At 42.4% G+C, this 22,140-nt stretch overlaps 1 protein-coding gene across 1 annotated transcript in view; it reads right to left on the bottom strand.

Moving 5' to 3' along the window:
* Positions 1 to 21,737, bottom strand: part of FRMPD4 (FERM and PDZ domain containing 4) — a 194,514-nt gene extending 172,777 nt beyond the window's left edge. The window contains exon 1 of the mRNA XM_024115501.1: positions 21,685 to 21,737. Coding sequence (XP_023971269.1) covers positions 21,685 to 21,722 — 38 coding nt within the window. The 5' untranslated portion in view covers positions 21,723 to 21,737. The remainder of the gene's footprint in view (positions 1 to 21,684) is intronic.
* Between the last annotated feature and the right edge of the window lie 403 nt (positions 21,738 to 22,140).

The raw sequence follows: 22,140 nt of genomic DNA, 5'->3' as shown, positions 1-22,140 counted from the left end.
CCTCTCACTGTTGTGGCCTCTCCCGTTGTGGAGCACAGGCTCCGGACGCGCAGGCTCAGCGGCCATGGCTCACGGGCCCAGCCGCTCCGTGGCACGTGGGATCCTCCCGGACCGGGGCACGAACCCGTGTCCCCTGCATCGGCAGGCAGACTCTCAACCACTGCGCCACCAGGGAAGCCCTGGGGTAATTTCTTATTGTAGCAATAGATAACTAATACAGTGAGCTGGGTGGGTTGATAAATAATAATGACTCAAGAATACTTACGAAGGGCTTCCCTGGTGGTGCAGTGATTAAGAATCCACCTGCCAGTGCAGGGGACATGGGTTCGAGCCCTGGTCCTGGAAGATCCCACATGCCACGGCGCAACTAAGCCTGTGCGCCACAACTAATGAGTCTGCACTCTAGAACCCGCAAGCCACAGCTACTGAAGCCTGTGCATCTAGAGCCCGTGCTCCGCAACAAGAGAAGCCACCGCAATGAGAAGCGCGGGCACCGCAACGAAGAGTAGCCCCTGCTCGCCACAATTAGAGAAAGCCCGCGTGCAGCAACAAAGACCCAACGCAGTCAAAAATAAAATAAATAAATTTAAGAAAAAAAAGAAAGAATACTTACGGATGATCCTGGATGCTTGGTTAAAAATGAGTATGAAAAAGAGTCTTTTTAAGGTGAGATTTAGTTAAGGACTCCTAATGCTGGATTTTTATACATAATGCATCCATGCTATAAAGAATAATCCCTTGGAACAAAAGGTCAGGATACTTCAAAGAGGAATCTTCCACTTAGAAACACCTGCTATCTTTCTTCTCACCTTGGTAAGTGTTTCTAATATGAGGAGCCCAGTGCAGTCTGGGTCAGGTCATGGAGGCTTTGCAATCATATCAGAAGTGAAAGAAGCCTCCAGAAGATTTATTACTGTGAGGGAGATGAGACATCTTAGCTCTGTCTGCTACTTCCTCCTGGAGGCTCTGTCCTCTCTCTGATATCCTCCTTCACTGGTCTTAGATATAATTGCTGTGATTATTTTGCCTCAACTAGATTATGTGTCTGGGACACACTAGATGTTTAGTAAACATTAGTTGAATGAATAAGTAAATAGATGAACAAATTTAAGCTCCTTGAAACCAGCGCCACATTTCTCATTTTTTCCTACTTCTCGAGGTACCTAACACATCATCTGGCATATGGTAATTGCCCAATAAATTCCTGTTGACTGATAGGTTGATGGGTAACAACGAAAAGTTGTTAAATGCCACAAGTTATAACATGAGAAAACATTTCGATTTCCCCACTAAGACAAAGAGATTTCTTATGCTTTAAAATTTCTTTGGAATGAAAATTTGAGAAGCCTCATCTAACACCTTAGGAAAAATCCCAACCATGGCATCTCAGCTCTGTAAGGAAGTTGACCAGTAGAACAAATAAATATAGCAAAGCATTGTGGTGATACATTCTAGACAGTTTGGAACTAACCTTTGCATAGGTATTTCAGGTATATTGAACCAATGAAGGTTTGGCTTTCATCTACATCTGACTGTCCTACAGGAGATAGTTAAAATGGGAGAAGGCTATTTTTCTTGAGTTGGAAGAGTTCTCAGAAATGCAAGGGAAAATCAACCAACGAACTACAAACAAAAAAAACACCCAGATTCCAAGGGCATGGTGTTTTTCTTGTACTTCACAAAGAAGGAAGACAAAAACCAAAGTGTAACTCAGATCTCTGATGTTGGGTGAGGGCCAGTTAATATTGCAAGCCCTAAGCCCAAGGATTAACAAGGATCATTTACAGTAACAGAAGTAGTACCATTAAGAGAAACATTAACAAAGGAAGAAATGAAGCTAAATACAAGGTGACATAAGTGGAAACACCTCTAGTGAGTTCTCTAGGCGAGGATTCAACCAGAGAGGTGCCACTAGCATGTCATTTTCCAGCAAGTGAAAAATCACGAAAAGCTTTAATAAAGCACCATGAGGTATCTGGGACCACTGTAGTTATTCAATGGATATCAATCCCTCAAGAGATGTACCAATTATGAGTTTACAATTTAAAAGGCAAAATAATCACCTAAGCCCAGACTTTTCTTCAGGGTTTGCTTGACTATTTCTTCCCAGCTTTCCAAAATTTGATCTTGGTTATACGATAACCCATGAAGCTGACTGGATGTAGCAGATGAAGACAGACTGTAGATCAGAAAAACCATTCTTCCATATTTTTTTGACATCTAATTCTAGGACTGAATCTCAGGAGCTGCACTAACAACCTAATGTGTTGTGAAAGATGAAGAATTTAAGGAGTGCCACCTGTGAGTAATTCTTCTTAATATGTATGCTGATGTACAAGGCACCAATATTATTTTAAAGCATAAGAAATCTTTTCGGCTCAGTAGAAAATTAGACTGCCTTCTCATATGATAACCTCTTCTGGAAATTTAAAACCTTTCTATTGTCACCCATAGATGATCTCTCTTGAAAACACACGGTGCTTCACTGGTTACAATTTCCACAATGTTGTCAAAGGCACTAAGGCTCATTTGACCACCACACGGCTGCTGCTCACGCAGGAGGAAGATACAGAGTGTGTTACGAAGGTTGGCACTGGAGGGCCAGGGAAAAGGGTCCAGCGAGAGACTTCCGAGGAGTGCGAGTGACATTAGGGTTACGCTCAAGTCCTTTCGAAATGGACTTCTCTGAGTCAGCAGTTTCCGCACACCTCACCTCAACAGCTAACACTGCCACTTGCCCTAAGGGGCTCTTTGTGAACCAAGAGGCAAACTTGGGATTGTATGAAGAATCATACACCAGGATAGGATCTCAGTATAGGGTCCTGTCACTCACTCTGGCTGCTCTAGATTTCAGGAGCAAACATTAAGACTGAAGGTGCTCAAAATTACAATTCAGGGCACATGACTGCTAATGTGAGACCCAGCTCTCGCCGTTGGGAGACTGACACAGACAAACTACACTTTGATGAACTGGTCACACAGAGGGAGGTGACCCAGCAGGGTAGCCTGCAGAGGGCTATATGCTTGTGGGAATTGCTAATCAGGGCTGCTTCTGCGACAAGGCACCTCAAAGGCCCCAGAACATTAAACTATCTCCTCTGTAGCACTCTCAGACAGAACAACATGTACTACGAAATGTTTCAGGAAATAAATAAGGGATGTTTTATCCAGAATACATAAAGAACTCTTACAAATTATTAAGACGATAAATGACGCCATTTAAAAATGGGCAAAAGGGGCTTCCCTGGTGGCGCAGTGGTTGCGCGTCCGCCTGCCGATGCAGGGGAACCGGGTTCGCGCCCCGGTCTGGGAGGATCCCACATGCCGCGGAGCGGGAGAGGCCACAGCAGAGGGAGGCCCGCATACCACAAAAAAAAAAAAAAAAAAAAAGGGCAAAAGATTTGAATAGATGTTTCTCCAGACAAGACAGATACACGGTCAATAAGCATATGGAAAGACCCTCAATATCATTAGCCATTAGGGGAATGCAATTAAAGACAGATAATCACAAGTATTGATGAGGATGTGGAGAAACTAGAACACGTACATTGCTAGTGGGAATGTAAAATGGAAAACAGTTGGCAATTTCTTTAAAAGTCAAACACAGCATTACCATATGATCCAGTAATGCCACCCCTGGGTATGTACCCAGGAGAAATAAAATCATATGTTCACACAGAAAGATCTTCACAGGAGTGTTCAAGCAGTGGAGATAACCCAAATGTCGACCATCTGATGAACAGATAAATAAATTGTGATATATCCATACAATGAAATGGGATTCAACCATAAAAGGAGCGAACTACTGATACGTGCTACAATATAGATGAAACTTGAAAACATTATGCTAAGTAAAAGAATCCAGCTGCAAGAGACCATATATTATATGATTTCACTTATATGATGTGTCCAGAATAAGCAAATCCATAGCGACAGAAAGCAGATTAGCAGATACCCAGGGTTGGGGGGGTGAGAACAGGGAGAGACTGCAAATGGGCACAAAATTATGCTGGGAGTGATAAAAATGTTCTAGAAAAAGATATTGGTGACAGTTACACAACTGTGAATTTACTAAAAGGCACTGAATTATACACTCAAAACAAGTGACTTTCATGGTGTATAAGTTACACCTCAAAAAAGTAGAATAAAAACATCTTTTATAGTTGTATATATCCATGCTCACTATACTCCCTGATCTTCTTTATTTCCTCCCTGATTCACTGGCTGTCCAGGAACATGTTGTCCAATTTCCACACATTTGTGAATTTTCCCATTTTTCTACTGCTACTGATTTCATACCAATGTGGTTGGAAAAGACATTTGATATGTTTTCAGTCTTCCCAAATTTGTCAAGACCTGTTCCACAGGCCACCATATGACCTATCCTAGAGAATGCTCCGTGTGTGCCCGAGAAGAACACGCACTCTGATGCCGCTGGATGGAGCACTCTGCACGTGTCTGCTAGGTCCGTGTGGTTCACGGCGTTAGTTAAGTCTGTTGTTTTCCGCAACGATCCTGCCCGGATGATCCATTCACTGATGAAAGTGGGGCGTGGTAGCTCTCTACTATCATTGAATTGCTGTCCATTTCTCCTCTCAGCTCTGTTCATTTTATGTGTCAACTTGACGGGTCTAAGGGATGGTCACATAGTTGGTAAAACATTATTTCTGGGTGTGTCTGTGGAGGCGTTTCCAGAAGATATAAGCATTTGAATTGGCAGACCCAGTAAAATCAATCCCCTTCACCAATGAATGTGGGCAACATTCAATCCACTGAGGGTCTGAATAGAACAAACAGGAAGGGAAGGGGTGAATTTGCTCTTTCTGCTTGAGAGGGAATATCCATTTCTTCTCCTGTCCTTGGACAGCCTCCATAATTCTGTGAGCCAATTCCTTGTAATAAATCTCTTCTTACATATATCTCTATATACCCTATTGGTTCTGTTTCTCTGTAGAACCCCGACTAATACACCTAATACACTGCCACACCTAGAACTTTGTACATTTCAAAGTGACAGGTATGAGGGATGGAAAATACACATCTGTTTCTACACACCAGTCCCACTGATGATATTTAACTTGAAGTCTGTTTAGAGAGCTTGCTTCCTAACTTGTTCTCCTCCTCCTCCTCTTCCTAATAATTATAATAGTAATAATAAATAAAATAATTAACACTTAAGTACTTCCTGTTCTTAGCACTTTACATGAATAAGTCATTTAACCCTTGTTCAATTCAATGGAGTAGGTGCTACTCTTATGTTCATTTTACAGATGAGTAAAAGAAGGCACCAAAGGTTAGGCATCTTGCTCGCCATCATGTGACTGGGGAATGACACAGAAGATTCAACTCTAGGCAGCGCAGATCCAGAGCTCACACTCTTAACCACCTGGCTTTCCTGTACCTTAGTTTTTATTCTACAGGTAATAAAACCCCTCCATTATAACATTATTTGGAGGACACTTTCCTGTAAATGCACCCATATGGAACACAACAATCAAGTGTTAGAAGGGATATGGGTAATCTTAACCAAGAGTGTTTGAGCATCTCAAGGAGGTATCACACAACCTGAGCACTAAAACTTAGGTTCGTATGTTTCATGAGAGAACATGAGGCCCTTGCTTAGAGTTGATTAACTTTTATCTCAGTAAACTGGGATACACTCCCCCAGTAAACTGGTTTCCTGAGCAGGTTATAAAGTATGAATTAAAAGGGAATGAGGGGGCTTCCCTGGTGGCGCAGTGGTTGCGCGTCCGCCTGCCGATGCAGGGGAACCGGGTTCGCGCCCCGGTCCGGGAGGATCCCACATGCCGCGGAGCGGCTGGGCCCGTGAGCCATGGCCGCTGGGCCTGCGCGTCCGGAGCCTGTGCTCCGCAACGGGAGAGGCCACAACAGTGAGAGGCCCGCGTACCGCAAAAAAAAAAAAAAAAAAAAAGGAGAAAACATGCCGCGGAGCGGCTGGGCCCGTGAGCCATGGCCGCTGGGCCTGCGCGTCCGGAGCCTGTGCTCCCCAAGGGGAGAGGCCGCAGCAGAGGGAGGCCCGCATACCACAAAAAAAAAAAAAAAAAAAAAAAAAAAGGGAATGAGGAAGTAAGATATTTGGGGAAGGGGCTGCTATTATTAGAAGGCAGATTTAAAGCTCAAAGCTATGTGAGCAGTTTGCCATGTGGTAGTCCTCCAATTTAGAAAACAAAAGAAAGGAAAAGAAACAAAACAACAACAAGACCCTAGAGAAAACAAACAAACAGCAAAGGCAAAATGGACCCGCTCAGAAGGAGGACCAAAGGGAACCCTCCCTTCTGAGCCTTGAGTGTGGCTCAAGAGACCATAAAAGGAGGGAACTGTACATTTGGAAATCCTTGCATTAAACCAATGGCTACAATAAAATTCTAGAGTTATAATTTTAGCCTGCCAGTATTAGAATAATTTAGTTTTGTGAAGAATTAGACAAATGAGCCCTGAATTTGATATACGCATTAGTGTCGATGCAGGTGAATTCCCCTGGTCCCTCATAGCCCTCTCTCCTAAATGGTCCTTGGACCATGTTTGGAAGTTCCACCTGGGGAACAATTATTCAAATGCACTGCCACCCAATCAGGTGTCTTTTATCAAAAACCACTTCAGACCCAGGCCACTGCAAATGGCTGCGTGTGGGACCTGGTGAGAGCGCCAAATGGGGGTTGAAACAGCTGCCTCGCAGAGCTCTGAGACCCTTGAAACCCAGCACAAAGATGCCACTGGCTGGGACACAACAGCCCAAAGCGGGTACCATTTGTAATTCACACAAGAGCTGCACAGGCTATATGAGGCTCAGACGTTTTTTTTAGAAGTAGGCAGATCACAAGCAAACAAGGAACACATTTTAAAAGTTATTATATGCGCTAAAGGTATTTGGACTATAAATCAAAGGCTGCCAAAATACATTTGAACAAATCATTCCATTGTTGCCCATTTTAGTTATAAAACAGATCACTGCCTTCCTACAGCCCCGTGCTATTCCCATGCATTTTACTTTCTCCCAAGCCTGTTTTCTTTTCATCTTCCTCCAGAGATCCAGTCAAATCCTCTCCTTGATGGAATTTAAAACCTTCCTTGACTTTATCCTCCCTTTGCTCCTTTATTGTTCAGTTCTATTTCTCATCCCTCTCTCCCCAGGGTCACCCTCTGACCCTGGAGATCTTCAAACCCACATTTTTAATACTTACTTCAATCATTTACATAATAGCACTCTGACCAATGACTGGAAAATAAAGCCTTTAAGAAATATATCATCCTGGAGACAGTTCTAGTCTAATAAATATTTAACCTAGAAAAAAAGAGGCAGAGCTAAAGGTGAATAAAAATAGGAAAATAACTGCTTAGCAACATGACGGAGTTCTAACCCCTCTACAAATTGTACTGCAGATGTGAAGGCATCTTTAATTTCTAATAATGGTGGAGGGAAAGAGTAATTATCTTGAATATTTAACAGCATACTGTCCTGTATATCCCAAGTATTCTATGGCAAGCAAGGTATTATGACCACTAGGACCCAAGGAAGAAGAAAAAGAGACTGCATGGCTTTCCAAATGCCTTTTTGCAAGACAGGTTGAGGATTTTGAGCCGAGGGTCATCTTATCACAGGTATCACAGAAAAGAGGAGTGAAGGTGACCCAGGTAAAATTATGAAGAAAAATCGTCACTGAGCTAAGAGAGATTATTTTGAACAAGATCTGCAAACTACAGCCTGTGGGCCAAATCCTACCAGCCTCTGTGAGCTAAGATGATTTTATGTTTTTAAATGATATAAAAAAAATCAACAGGGACTTCCCTGGCGGTCCAGTGGTTAAGACTTCGCCTTCCAACGCAGTGGGTGCGGGTTCAATCCCTGGTCGGGGAGCTAAGATCCCACATGCTTTGGGGCCAAAAAACCACAACATAAAACAGAAACAATATTGTAACAAATTCAATAAAGATTTTAAAAACGGTCCACATCAAAAAAAAAATCAACATAAGTATAATATTTCGTGATACATGAAAATTATATGAAATTCAAGTTTCAGTGTCTGCAAAGTTTTATTGGAACACAGCCATGCTCATTCATTTAAAGTCTACGGCTGCTTGGTAAGTCACTAAACTACTCTGAGCTGACGGCATCAACCTCACAGAGTGGATGAATAAACCTCCTTTATTCACTCATTCCACATGTGTCAACTGAGCACCTACTCCATCTGGGTCCTGGGCTAGATGCTGGGAATACATCAGGGAACAAGACAGATGCTTTCCTTACTGTCATGAAATTTGCCACCCAACTGGGGACCCGGACAATAAACTAATAAACACACACACACACACACACACACACACACACACACACACACACACACAAATAAAGTCTATGGCTGCTTTTATGCCATGATGCCAGAGTTTAATTGTTGCAATGGAAGCCATATGACCCATCAAGCCTAAACCATTTCCTATATGGCCCCTTTACAAAAAAACTTTGCTGACCCCTAGTCCTGTTGGGAAACCATCTCTCTCCCAAGTGGTCCAGGTAGGAATGAAAATGATTCAACTCACACTTTGGGGGTAGGCTCTGTTTGGTGTAAGCCAATCAGCACCTCCCATGACCCCTAGCCATTATGATTGGTTCAGGTGTGGCTGTGTGGCCTCCAGTCTATTCAGTGAGAACCCAGGGGCTGAATCTGAGAATGCTGGGACACAGCTTACCTCTCTTCTGGATGGTGACTGTGAGGATGGGAAGGGCTGCAGACATGAAGAACGGAAGTTGAGGAGAAAGGCAGAACAGAGGGAACCCAGAGAGATGGAGCAGAGCTCTGAGGACTCTGAGACGCTCTTTAAACCTCTTTTGAAGCTGGCCCTGGCATTTTGTGTATTTATAAAATGGTGGTAAAAAACACATATAATTTACCATCTTAGCCATTTTAAAGTCTACAGCTCACGAGTGTTTTGTAGGCTTACACTGTTGTGAAACAAATCTCCAGGACCTTTTATCCCTGCAAAACTAAAACCTTATACTCATTAAAAAACAACTCTCCTTTGTCCCCTCCCCCAAGACCTTGGTAACCACCATTCTACTTCCTATATCTATGAATTTGACTACTCTGCATACCTCATATAAATAGAATCATACAGTATCTATCCTTTTGTGACTGGCTCACTTCACATAATTTTCTCAAGGTTCATCCATGTTGTAGCATGTCACAGGACTACCATCCTTTCTAAGGCTGCCTAGTATTCCATTGTTATTTACCATATTTTGTTTATCCATCTACCTGTTAATGCACATTTGGGTTGTTTCCATCTCTTGGCTATTGTGAATACTGCTGCTATGAACATGGGTGGGCAAATAGCTCTTTGAGACTCTACTTTCAATTCTTTTGGTATATACCCAGACGTGGGATTGGTGGATCATATGGTAGTTTTATGTTTAGCTTTTGGAGGAACCATCATGCTGTTGTTCTCCATAGTGGTTGTATCATTTTGCAATACTGCCAGAAATGCATAAAGGTTCCCTTTTCTCCACAGTCTATGAGGCCACCATTTTTTGAGAGTAGGCATCCTAATTATCTCATGGTGGTTTTGATTTGCATTTCCTTGATGATTAGTAATGTTGAACATCTTTTAATACGCTTGTTGGCCATTTGTATAACATCTTTGGAGAAATGTCTACTCAAGTCCTTTGCCCATTTAAAAAATTTAGTTATTTGATTTTTTTTGTTGTTGAGTTGCAGGAATTCTCTATAGAATGAGCTGGGAATTGTTACCTCCTCTTTAATTTTTTGGAAGACTCTGAGGAGGATTCATTCTTTATATGTTTGGTGGCACTCTCCAGTAAAGCCATTTAGTCCTGGGCTTTTCACTTTGGGAAGGTTTCTGATTACTGATTCCATCTCCTTACTAGTTATTTTGCTGTTTAGATTTTCCTATTTCTTCACGATTCAGTCTTGGTAGGTTTGTATGTTTTAAGGAATTTATCTACTTCTTCTGGGTTATCCAATCCTATAATCCTTTCTATTTGTCACATTGATTATAATGTCGTCATGTCTCCTTAGGCTACGACAGTTTTACCACTATCTTTTACATAAATAAACCCAAAAGATATTCTTTTTATTGTTTAAGATAAATTGGTTAAGAATTTTCTGTTTCTTGTAACTCACAAGATTCCCAGCTTACACAGTTTTCTAGTATGGATCATTTTATAATGAGAAAAGTGAGGCCCATGGTGTCCAAATGATTATCCAGCATCACACAGCTCACACTAAGAGCTAGACTCCTAGCCCAAGTGGTTTTACTCTTTAATTTCTGTGCTTTATGATTCTGTGCCACCTGTTGCTGGGAAACACTGCAATCAAACTACCCCAGAAAGGTACCTTCATTATATCCTGAATTTTGGAGCTCTTATAAACAGCCACACTAAGATATGGATCATTGACAAGGCCTTGATGAACTTTATAATAAGACCAAATTTTGGTAGTGAAATTTCTATATCAATAAGTTACAGAGAAATAATTTTCACTCACCGACTTGTATATCAGCATCTTTCCTAACAATGTGCTGAATATATATAATGCTTTAGGAAAAGGTCTATTCATCCATCCAATAATACATCCATCCACCTACTCATACATACACACATCTAAATATTTACTGAACAAACATTTACTGACCATCTGCTATTGCCCAGACAATACTCTGGGCAGTGCAAAGCAACCCCTATTGACCTCTTTTATCTCCTGCAGTGGAACAGTCATGCGTCTCCAGCAATTTTTGGATTCAAACCAAATGGTATCAACATATTTAAGTTCATGAATCCCTTTTTATTTTTTGTGGGCTCTACGTAGAAATGTAGGCTTGAATATGTGAGAAATTGAAGTTTGAGTGTTGAGCTAAAAAAGAACCAGCTGAGGAGACATGAGAAGGAATCTTCAGTGAGTTTGGAACAAAGGAAGGGGGATGGTGTCATGGAAGCCAAGAGAACCGCCCAGAACAGAACAAAAATAAATTGGGGACCTTTATATGGGAGCTTTAGAAAATTCCAAAAAGATAATGAGTAGAATTTCTTTAAAACATTATGGACAATTAACGTGTTGAAAGTACAATGGGGCTGTTTCTCCGTAGACCATTAGTATGAGCAAGTTGCTATGTAATTTTCACCTCCCTAATAATTATTTGTACTTGCATTCAGCATTCCATTGTGACTCGGCTTCATAATGCTGTCATCTCCTGTCCCTCCATCCTCCTCCCACGAAGGTGTTGGCTGAAGGTGGGGGGCAGGGAATCACGATACTCACATAATAAAAGTTCTACTTTTCTCGTGGATTTTAACAATGCTATTCCTAGAATACCTCTTAGAGGTAGGTCATGAATGTCAGAGCTGTACAAGAACTCTTACTGACAAGAGATACATCACAGAGCTTTCTGGCAACAACTAGGAAAAAAATGGGGCTCTGGAGTCCTTTTTTAGCTCCCTGCATGACTCAGAGTGCAACCTCAGAAAAGGTTTCTTTTCTAATTTCTTTCATATATGAAATAAGTGGCAGCTCCCCATTCCACGGGAGGGTTTTGAAAATTTATTAATTATTGAATTAAAAACATGAGAATGGGGTCAAACGCATGATGCTTTAGAGCAAGGTTTGGCAAACTATTACAGCCCACGAGCCAAATCCAGCCCTCAGGCAATTTTTGTAAATAAAGTTTTATTGGAACACAACCATGTCCATTTGTTTACACATTTCCTGTGGCTTCCTTCTCACTACAGTGGCAGAGTTGCATTGTGTTGATGTGCAAGAGAAACCACACAGCCTCCAAAGCCTAAAATAATTTGCTGTTTGACCTTTTATAGAAAAGGTTTGCTGACCTGGCCTAGAGAAGTAAGGGCTGGGGGTAGGGGAGGGGGGAAAGTGTATATCTTAGGGTGACAAAAGCCATCCTTGACAGGGCATGGAGATTGCTTTCGGGGGAGCCAATAGCTAGAGGCGAACTTTCCTCTTTGCTGGGCCTTTACTGAGAAAGCCACATGAGAAATGTTTTTTAAAAACCTCAAGAGGTGAGGTTGGGAGGTGAAGGCCAAAGGCTAATTAGTTTTTAACAGATGTAGCCCTCTTAGAAACATGAATGATCAAGGAATCCTGCCATATCCTCTCTTAGTCGTGTTACCGCCCTGTACTGGCCATCCACTGACACTCAAACTGATGACACAGAAGGCAAGGGAAAGATAGAGGCACACGTAATTCCCTTTCCTTTCAGTTATTCTCATCCATCGGCAAGCCAAAGGTAGGGAGATTTGGTAGAGTGTGCTCATATCAAGAAGTAAAACAGGACCTTCCTGCCGGCACTGTGGTTAAGAATCCACCTGCCGATGCAGGGGACACGGGTTCGAGCCCTGGTCCGGGAAGATCCCACATGCCGTGGAGCAACTAAGCCCGTGCGCCACAACTACTGAGCCTGCGCTCTAGAGCCCACGAGCCGCAACTACTGAGCCCACATGCCACAAGTATGGAAGCCTGAGCGCCTAGAGCCCGTGCTCTGCAACAAGAGAAGCCACCGCCATGAGAAGCCCGCGCACCACAATGAAGAGTAGCCCCCGCTCGTCGCAACTAGAGGAAGCCCGCGCGCAGCAACGAAGACCCAACGCAGCCAAAATAAATAAATACATTAAAAAAAAAAAGAAGAAGTAAAACAAAAACAAAAACTACTTAGTTTTGTGAAAACAATTCTACTTTTCTGTTCAGAATGAAATACATATACACGTGTAACCTACGAAACACAATTGTGTAATTTCGGCAATTCCTCACATGAGTTACATGCTCTTATGTTTGCATCTAAAACCCACATTGCACAATATATAAATGATTGGTAACATTCATGCTAATTATTGAAAAATTTAGTTTTTCATTACTTAGAATGGCATTCAATAGCATATAAAAGACTATGACATGTTGACAGAGGGACAAGAAGAAAGGGAAAATCTTTACATTTTACTACCTTTATGAGCACTTTTATCCTGCTTTTTGAACAAGGGGCCTGCATTTTCATTCTGGAATGGGTACCAAAAATTCAGTAGCCGGCCCTGCATATTTAGCCGTATCCTTTAATATCCAACAGATTTGAGAGTCTCTCCCGGCCTTCCACATTGGAACTGCTATCACCAAACCTGTGTTCCGGCAATGACTGAGTGGCGCACCCTGTGACACAGCTATGGGACACGGCTACTCTTGACTCCTGCTCATCTGAGCGTCCACTGACACAAAAAGTACCACCATCCCTCATCCTTGCAACTGAAGAGACTCTTCCCTAGAAAGTGGCTATTGATAGCCAGGTTTTACTCAAGCTTTGCAAGGAAACAGAGGACAGGGCTCGGGAGGGAACTGCTGTCTCCTACCCTCTGGTGGACCACAGTAAGGCACTCTGTCACCAGCCTCCGGCTACTCCTCTTAGGTGGCAGTGCAGACAGTAATGAAAAGACACCTGCCACAAAGGTGATTCCTTGTCCTCTTCAGTTCAGCCAATTTACTTGGCAGTAATACCCACAGGCCCCACTTGGCATTTGGGACAGGCCAGAATTTCCTGCCTGTGCCCCAGCCTGAGGTGATCATATCAAAATTGCTCTCTGCAAGGGCTGGCTCAATCCAGAAAGAAGACATGCAAAGGCCACTCAAAGGAACCAAGGGGTGGTAGGCAGCCCCAAGCTAGTATTTTAATTACAGGCTGTGATGGAAACCTGGTCATCCAGGTGCTCCTCATTTTCACAGGCTGGCTGTTCCTGTGATTCCAAATGGACTCTGTGACCCACCTCATGTACATCCCCAGGGGCTACATAAAAGCTCAGGAGAAGACAGAACGGACCCCGTCCAGCAGCTAACCTGCTGTCTATAGCTCCGCCCGAATGTGCGTGTCCCAAATCTGCCAGAATCAAGTGGCCCAAGGAACTTCAGATAATTACAATCCCTTCACATACCTTGGCCTGCTGGACAAATACGCCAAGTGCATTAGGGACTTGTCCTAGAATGATGGCCAGATTAAGTCCACCAGCAAAGTTGCGAAAACAAATGTGCAGGGAAAATGAAACCACCTCCAATAAGGGAGAAGTCTGCTGAGCACAGTTCTGTGTGCCATGTGCTAAGTTAGATCTGGAAGGATGGTGTCATTTCAGAGCTTTCCTGTTAAAAGCCCTTCCATCAGCTCTGCAAACTTACCTTCCAGCTGGGAGCAGTGATTATTAACTCAGCGGAGAGGTGCTTTGTCAGATTTGAAAGAAAACAAATCTGCTTCAATGAAGGGAATAAACAGACCCTAATGTTCAGCCTGGGAAGCTTTCGCGTTGACATGACATAATTACCTTTCATTTCATGTAATGATACTATCACATTTACTTTGTTCCTCCAATTCCAAAATTATAATATACCTCCCTCCCTTGACTGGATGCTTGGGATCCTAAGGAACTCATTTACCTAAACGGCATTTGCTCTTGCAATGAGGCAATTATTTGCATTTTATGCAGAATTCACTGTGTGCACTTGGAAGCGAAACATTTTATCTAAGAATTCTTCATCAGAAACACAAAAAATGAGGCAGACTGCCTCTTCTCTAATATAATGCTAGTTCTTAACTCTTTGGATATTTAAAACCACACAAAATAACAAAGCAACCCACCTCAAATAGATCTCTCCTATTGCCTTTATTGTCACAACTGTTGATTTCTACAACGATGCTCTGCATTTTATCACCAGAAACAAAGGGTAACAATTTGAGTAATCTCTCAGATTCGTTTGTCCTTTGTTGAATGTGAATTAAAAATGTAAGCTTGATAAAGCAGGAAATTGACATCTGCTTCAAATATGAAATTAACCCAGGGGTTGGGTGGTACAACCACAATATCCACATCCACTTTACAACTTAACTCTTCTTGACTTATTTTTTTTTTAATTTTTAAAGAAGGAATAGTTCAAGGGCACTCGTCACAGAATAACTGATTACTGGACTCATCCACAGAATAACAGTAAGACTCTCTTACGAAATCTTGGGGTAAAAATCAAGAAAAAAGTAGCAAAGACTAGCCCTAGAACTACCAAACAATATTTGAAAATAATCAATTGCTTCTTTCCTCTTTGGGACATTTCAATTGGACTACATAAAGCCTGGAGGGAATACTTAGAGGCTCACACTTTAGGATGACGTAAGGTTTTGTCATTTGTAATTTTCATGATGACAGAATCCTGTCACGTTGACTTGACTGTCTTCTGGTTAATAAAAAGGCACATACAGTGCTCGTATTCCTTCAGATTATTCTTTTCTGGAGACAGATGAGCCAAAAACACATTTCACACTGACCACTGAATTGACTGGCAGATAGCAATGGCTAAACATCTCCCAAGTTGGGCCAAGGCCATACTGGAAAACAAAGTGGAAGTTTCCACGTCTCATTACTAATCCCCAATATTCAGGTTTCAGAACGGAATTCTTCTGCATTAAGAAGAGAGTGACTTGGTTTAATTGCCCCCCATGGGAATTGCCGGTAGAATAACAGAACAGTGTGTCTTGTCCAATAGGCACGCAGGACTACATTTGTGGACTTACACGGTGAAAGTAGCCAGAAAACCAGCAGGCCAAAAAAGAAAAAAAACAAAAAAGCCTCTTAATTTTAGAACTTGAAAAATGAGGACATGTGGTTTGGAAATGACCCTCCAGCCTCCTCCTTTCCCCAGACTCCAACGTGGCTCATCTTAATCATGCATCTTGCCAGCTAGTGTTTTGATATTTATTTTGCTCACGTTTAAATTTTTCTTCAATCTACAAAAACCGAATTTCCAGATTTACGAAGCACATTATTTTTGCATTAACTCTACCCACCTCCACAGTTAAAGAAGCACGTATTACTCCATTTAACTCAAAAATGGAAAATAAGGAACTCACAACGCTCCCTATTCTCTGACTATGAAACGTACTATGTGTCTATAAAGAGCTTAAAAGAGACATGGGTTGGTTGAGAATAATAGTTGGCCTCTCTGTAGTGTGAGGCCCATGGCAACGGCCTGCACCCTCACGCCCACTCCCAAAGGATAGGATTGTTTCCTCCTTGGGGCCTTCCCCTGTATCTACAGCATATTGTATTACTTCATAGGTCACTTCCACCACACTCTTAAGATCCTGGAAGGAGGGCTTCCCTGGTGGCGCAGTGGTTGCGCGTCCGCCTGCCGATGCAGGGGAACCGGGTTCGCGCCCCGGTCCGGGAGGATCCCACATGCCGCGGAGCGGCTGGGCCCGTGAGCCATGGCCGCTGAGCCTGCGCGTCCGGAGCCTGTGCTCCGCAACGGGAGAGGCCGCAACAGAGGAAGGCCCGCGTACCACACACACACAAAAAAAAGATCCTGGAAGGTAAGACTGTATCTTGCTCATTTCGGTAACTTCATCATTTAGCAGTGCTCAGTAAATGTTGGGGGGAAACACACGTTAGGTGTAACCAAAGGAGTGCTTTTGCGCATGACCAGACAACCAGGCTGCCCAGAACATTTCTAAGGATGCTGAGGGGGGAGGGTATGGCAGACACAGGTGGAGATGAGCTGAGCTGAGCATACATTGATTGGGCTGGGGAATCCTCGGGGTGGTGAGCAAAGCTTACCATGGATTAAGCTCCATAACAGAGCCAAAAGAACCGAGGCCTTCGAGTCTGACGGTGTGATGCAAACACGGGTCTGACTAGCCATAAGGACGTGGAGATACCAACCCCTGTGAACCTCAGCTTCTTCTGCAAGAAGGAGATTCCTCTATGTGCTTTAACTACCTCACAGGACAGCTGTCAAGATTAAATGCAACCCTTCGTCTTGCAAGAATTTTCTAAACGTTGGTAGTGTGATATATAGAGTTACCTTACGTTATCTAAATCAGAACACTCTGAGAGCAAAGGGAGGTGCCATCAGTAATTATGTGAGAACAATACCCAGAAACCAGGACCCTCCTGGGCAAAGCTGGTTGTATGGTCACTGGTCTGGCTCTCCATCTCTATCTATAGTCTATATCCATTGATATCTATATCTACAACTCTGTATGTTTATAGCCATCTATATCTGTATCAATATCTATGTAATTATACTCTATAACTTTATCTACATCTGTATCTCTACTCATATCTACAACTATAACTATATCCACCTCCATCTATTATTTATTGATGCTATTATTATAAGAACCGTCTCAGAGTACCTCACTTTCTCTATTTCTCTTAATTTCTCTGGCCGTCCATTGCTCCCTCTATTAGCCATTTCTCAGCAGGACACTCTCTTTCCCGAGACTCTTCTCTTGGTAGTTTCTCTCTTCCCATCTGCTTCTCTCCCTTCCCCTCTTCTGCTCTCTTAACTGGTAATAATAAGGACCGAGAAATTTTTGTTTTGCATCTGTCATGTTTCTTACACGATGTTCTTTGCTCCTCAAAAAACTGTAATTTGTATTTCTCTGAGAATACCAACAAAACTTGTCCTTTCTTAATGGAGAATCCAGTGTATTTGAACGAGCAGTAGTTTGCGACTTGGTACACGTGCATAAACTTTGGGAAAGCCTTTTGATTAGTCTGAGATTAGTTTTAGCATCTAGAAAATGGGGTAATTATTCCACATTAATGCAAAAAATAAGTGCTTCAGAGCAGCCGCCGTAGCTGTTCATTAGAAGCAGCTGAGGAGTTTCTGAAACTCTATTCCTAGGCTCTATCCCAGATCCAGCGCTAGGGACCGAATGTTTGTGTTCCCCCAAATTCTTATGTTAAAACCCTAATCCCCAATGTGATGGTATTAGGAGATGGGGCCTTTTGGGAGGTAATTAGCTCATGAGAGTGGAGCCCTCATAATGAGATAAGTATTTTTATAAGAAGAGACATAGAGAGGTGATTTCTCTTTCTCCTATCCTCTCTTTATGTGAGGATAAAGCAAGAAGGCAGTTCTCTCCAAGCCAGGAAGAGGGCCCTCACCAAGAACCCGACCACGCTAGCACCGTGATCTTGGACTACACATCCTCCAGAACTGTGAGAAATAAATGTCTGTGTTTAAGCCACCAGTCACTGGTATTTCATTATAGCAGCCCAAATGGACTGAGACACCAGGCATCAGGATATTTTACTGCTCCTTGGGCTATTCCAATGTGTAGCCAAGGTTGAGAACCACTAGTCTGCAGACTATACAAAATTATACAAATGTACATTAACATGTGCATAATGGCATTTAAAATTTTTTTAACCCTATGGATTAGTAACTCAATAGAAGACAGTTTATCCAGCCCTACTCTAAATAACTGGGGATAGGAGAGGAAAGTTGAAATTTGAACACATTTTGAACTACCCTGGGCCATATTCTGAAAGATTCATAACAACAGAATTATCTCATTATCAACTCTGAGACTCTAACTTTGAATAGGTGACCCTGGTTCCTCCCACAGCTTTGTCCATGACTTAAAAGTAGTTGTACCCCCATCAGAAAGAATTGTCTGATGTGAGTTAGCATTTAGATCTTAAGACAAGATTAAAAAAAGAAGACATCTCTTTCAAAGAGAAAATGTAAAAGAGTGGGAAAGTAAATGCAAAGGTGCTAATTACTAACCACAGATTAATTTTCAAATTGTTCTTTTAACTTCTAAAACTAATGAGTAGAGATATACTCCATACTGCAAACCAGGCTCCCTGGAAACTTTGGTAATTAGAGTATCTCTTTGTAACGGACATCGCTCAGTATGTAAGAGAAAAAATCAGAATGATTCTCATTATTTATAAAACTCATTAGTGACAAAGAAACAACAAGCACTTGTACCAGAAGTACCATTCTTGACATCTTAAAACAGTGTCTCTGAGAGGACTGTGGAAATTTACTTTTCAAGTAAAAAAGCTCCACGGATTTAAAAAAGTGACACCAGTGACTTTGGTTTTAAAACTTGCCGTTTAGTAATCACTGCAGGTTTCTCTATTAAGTTGCTGATCTGCTCTTTCATGTTGCAACAGCTGGCATCGGGCCAGTGTAAATGTTAAATTGACACCTGGGCTGGCCCTTAAAAATGTCAATGACAATGATGGAAATGCATATCTGTAGAGCTAGCTGGGGATCCCAGAATCTCTAAACAACAGGCCATAGTTTGGGTTTCTGGCTATTGATCAAATGGCTTGGAATACACAGGAACCTCAATCCAATCAGGGACAAGGAAAAATCCATCTTAATCAGAGAAGTCTGAGCTGTACCTTCCTAAGTTCATAATCCATGTCTTTTAAAACCACATTTCTTTGGCAGAAATTTTTATTGTTTTGAGTTAAAGCATCTAGGCCACCTCAACTGTGCCAGTTACGTAAATTCATAACCATGTTACAAAATAGATGGCACAATATAATATCAAATAATATCACCTTTCTACCATTATGAGGGACTTAGGCAAACTATTAAAATTAATGAATCAGGGCTTCCCTGGTGGCCGGCAAACTATTAAAATTAACGAATCAGGGCTTCCTTGGTGGCACAGTGGTTAAGAATCTGCCTGCCAATGCAAGGGACACGGGTTCGAGCCCTGGCCCAGGAAGATCCCACATGCCGTGGAGCAACTAAGCCCGTGCGCCACAACTACTGAGCCTGCTCTCTAGAGCCCGCGAGCCACAACTGCTGAGCCCACGTGCCACAACTACTGAAGCCTGCAGGCCTAGAGCCCGTGCTCTGCAACAAGAGAAGCCACAACGAGAAGCCCACGCACCACAATGAAGAGCAGCCCCCACTCACCGCAACTAGAGAAAGCCCGCACACAGCAACGAAGATCCAACACAGCCAAAAATAAATAAATAAATAAATTTAAAAAATAACAATAATAAAGTAAAATTAACGAACCAGAATCTAGGATGTAAACAAACCGTTGGCCTTTCTTCGTGTCTGAGCTTTCTGAGAGATTCCATCCCCACTGCCAAGATTTCCACCATAGTTTCTCTATGAGCATATCCTCAGGAAGGCCTTGAAGAGCCAGAGGGTCACTTTGCACAGGCTCCCTGGAGTGGATCAGATTCAAGGTCAACTTTAATCTTTCCAGGATGGACCCAGGAAACAAGCCCCTCAGCCACCAACTGTACTCTTAAGAGAGGTCCTCTCCCCTCTGCAAATCTAGGAAGGGGAGAGATCTGGGCTGCAGAGACTAGGAAACCACTGACAACACTCACGTGAGTTTTTCCCTAGCTCCTTTCCAACAGTCCTAACTTAGAGGTGCTGGGCTGTCCAAAAGACCAAATACTCAAAAATCAATCTTGGCACATATTTCTATTTTTATAAAAATGATCCCCTACATCACATAGATCCTATATTTGCTAATCAGTCCATAGTCAGCCTGGCTGGAACAAAGAATCAAGCCTGTGGTACTGAAAGATTCTTCCCCCCTTGGCCTCCAACCTCTGCTCACTTGTATTAGGGTAGGCCAACCATGCTTCCTCATTTCAAATCTATTTCACTAACTTCTCATAATTAAGAATATTTCACTTTGGAGAAGCAAACAGAGTGAACTCTTGCTGTTTTGAGAGGTGCAATATAAGCACTTTTTTCATACAACTGCAAAAACCCAGAGCACTGCAGCCTCTGTGAAAAACAGTTTGGTCATTCTTGAAAAAAGTAAACATCAAAGTACCGTATGATCCAGCAATTCCACTGCCAGGTGTATACCCAAAAGAATTAAAAGCAGGGATGCAAACAGATACTTGTATACCGACGTTCACAGCAGCATTATTCACAAGAGCAAAAAGGTGGAAACAACTCAAATGGCCCCTGACAGATAAATGGATTAAAAAAAGGGATCTATCCACACAATGAAATATTATTCAGCCTTAAAAGGAATGAAATTCATAGATATTCTACAACATGGATGAACCTTGAGGACATTATGCTAAGTAAAATAAGCCAGATAAAAAAGTACAAATACTGTATGATTTCACTTATATGAGGTACCAGGTGCTGAAGGGAGGGGGAGTGGGAAACTGTTGTTTAATGGAGACAGAGTTTCTGTTGCAGAAGATGAAAAAGGTCTGGAAGATGAAAGTGGTGAGAGTTGCAAAACACTGTGAATGTAGTTAATGTCACTGAATTGTACACCTAAAGGCAGTTAAGATGGTACATAAAATTTACCAGTATGTTATACACAACAGAGCCATTATACATATATAACATAAATAACCTAACGGTTATGTAATATATATTTTACCACAATTTTTAAAAAAAGAGCACCACAAAAAATCCAAAACCTCAGCCAATGTTAGTGGGACCAATTTATAGTACAACCTGTAATGCACATAATCCTTTCAGCTGATTTTTCTAGTTGCAGATGAGCCAGTAACATTCCTGTCTTAACCATTTCTACAAGGCTTTCCAAATGACCCTCCTCCACGTCAAACTTTAGTTACTAGCCTCAGACAATCAGTACAACTGGCCTCGGATTCAGTAACATACATGTTTGCTCTGGCCCAGGAGTACCTGATACCCTGGGAATTGTTAGCCTAAGATGGCACGTGTCCAAGAACAAAGCAACCTCAGGTCACAAGATACGGAAGGCTCAGGGGATCACCTGCTTGAGTCAGGGCCTCCAAGTGCCTAGGAGCCCCCAGTTTAAGTATGCTAATTCTCCGGAGCCAAGGGTCAGAACAGAGACATCCCCAAAGCCAAAGATTAAACTGTTCACGCCGTGTGTTCAACCTACTTGATGAAGCAGTCTCGTCCATCCCGGTTTGCCGTCATCTCCCATCCATAGGGCGGCACCTGGTTCAAGCCCCAGGTTCCCGAGGGAGGTGGCCAGCCTGAAGACTTTGTCCTGTGGCTGGAAAAAAGAAAAGCAAAGCATCATTACACCTGACTCCGGAACACTTCTTCTGAGACAAACCCCAGAAGGGGCACAGGACTTGCTCCTCTCCATTACGGGCTGGGTCCTCAGCTGACAAAATGAACGATGAGAATGTTTTTGTGTCAGGTACCATGCTCAGTATCTTTCTTTAGAGTATCTTGCAAGCTGTTCCCAGCTGCCCTGTGAGCTAAGTATACTCATCTCGTTATACAGGTGAGGAAACAATGAATGGCTCACAAAGCTTAAGTAACTTTCCTGAGGACACACAAGCCAATTCTGAACAAACGTTTAGCACACTTTCCATGACACCAGGCA

The sequence above is a fragment of the Physeter macrocephalus genome, chromosome 7, assembly GCF_002837175.3.
Source record: "Physeter macrocephalus isolate SW-GA chromosome 7, ASM283717v5, whole genome shotgun sequence".
Lineage (NCBI taxonomy): Eukaryota > Metazoa > Chordata > Mammalia > Artiodactyla > Physeteridae > Physeter > Physeter macrocephalus.
This window is presented reverse-complemented; position numbering and strand designations above follow the sequence as displayed.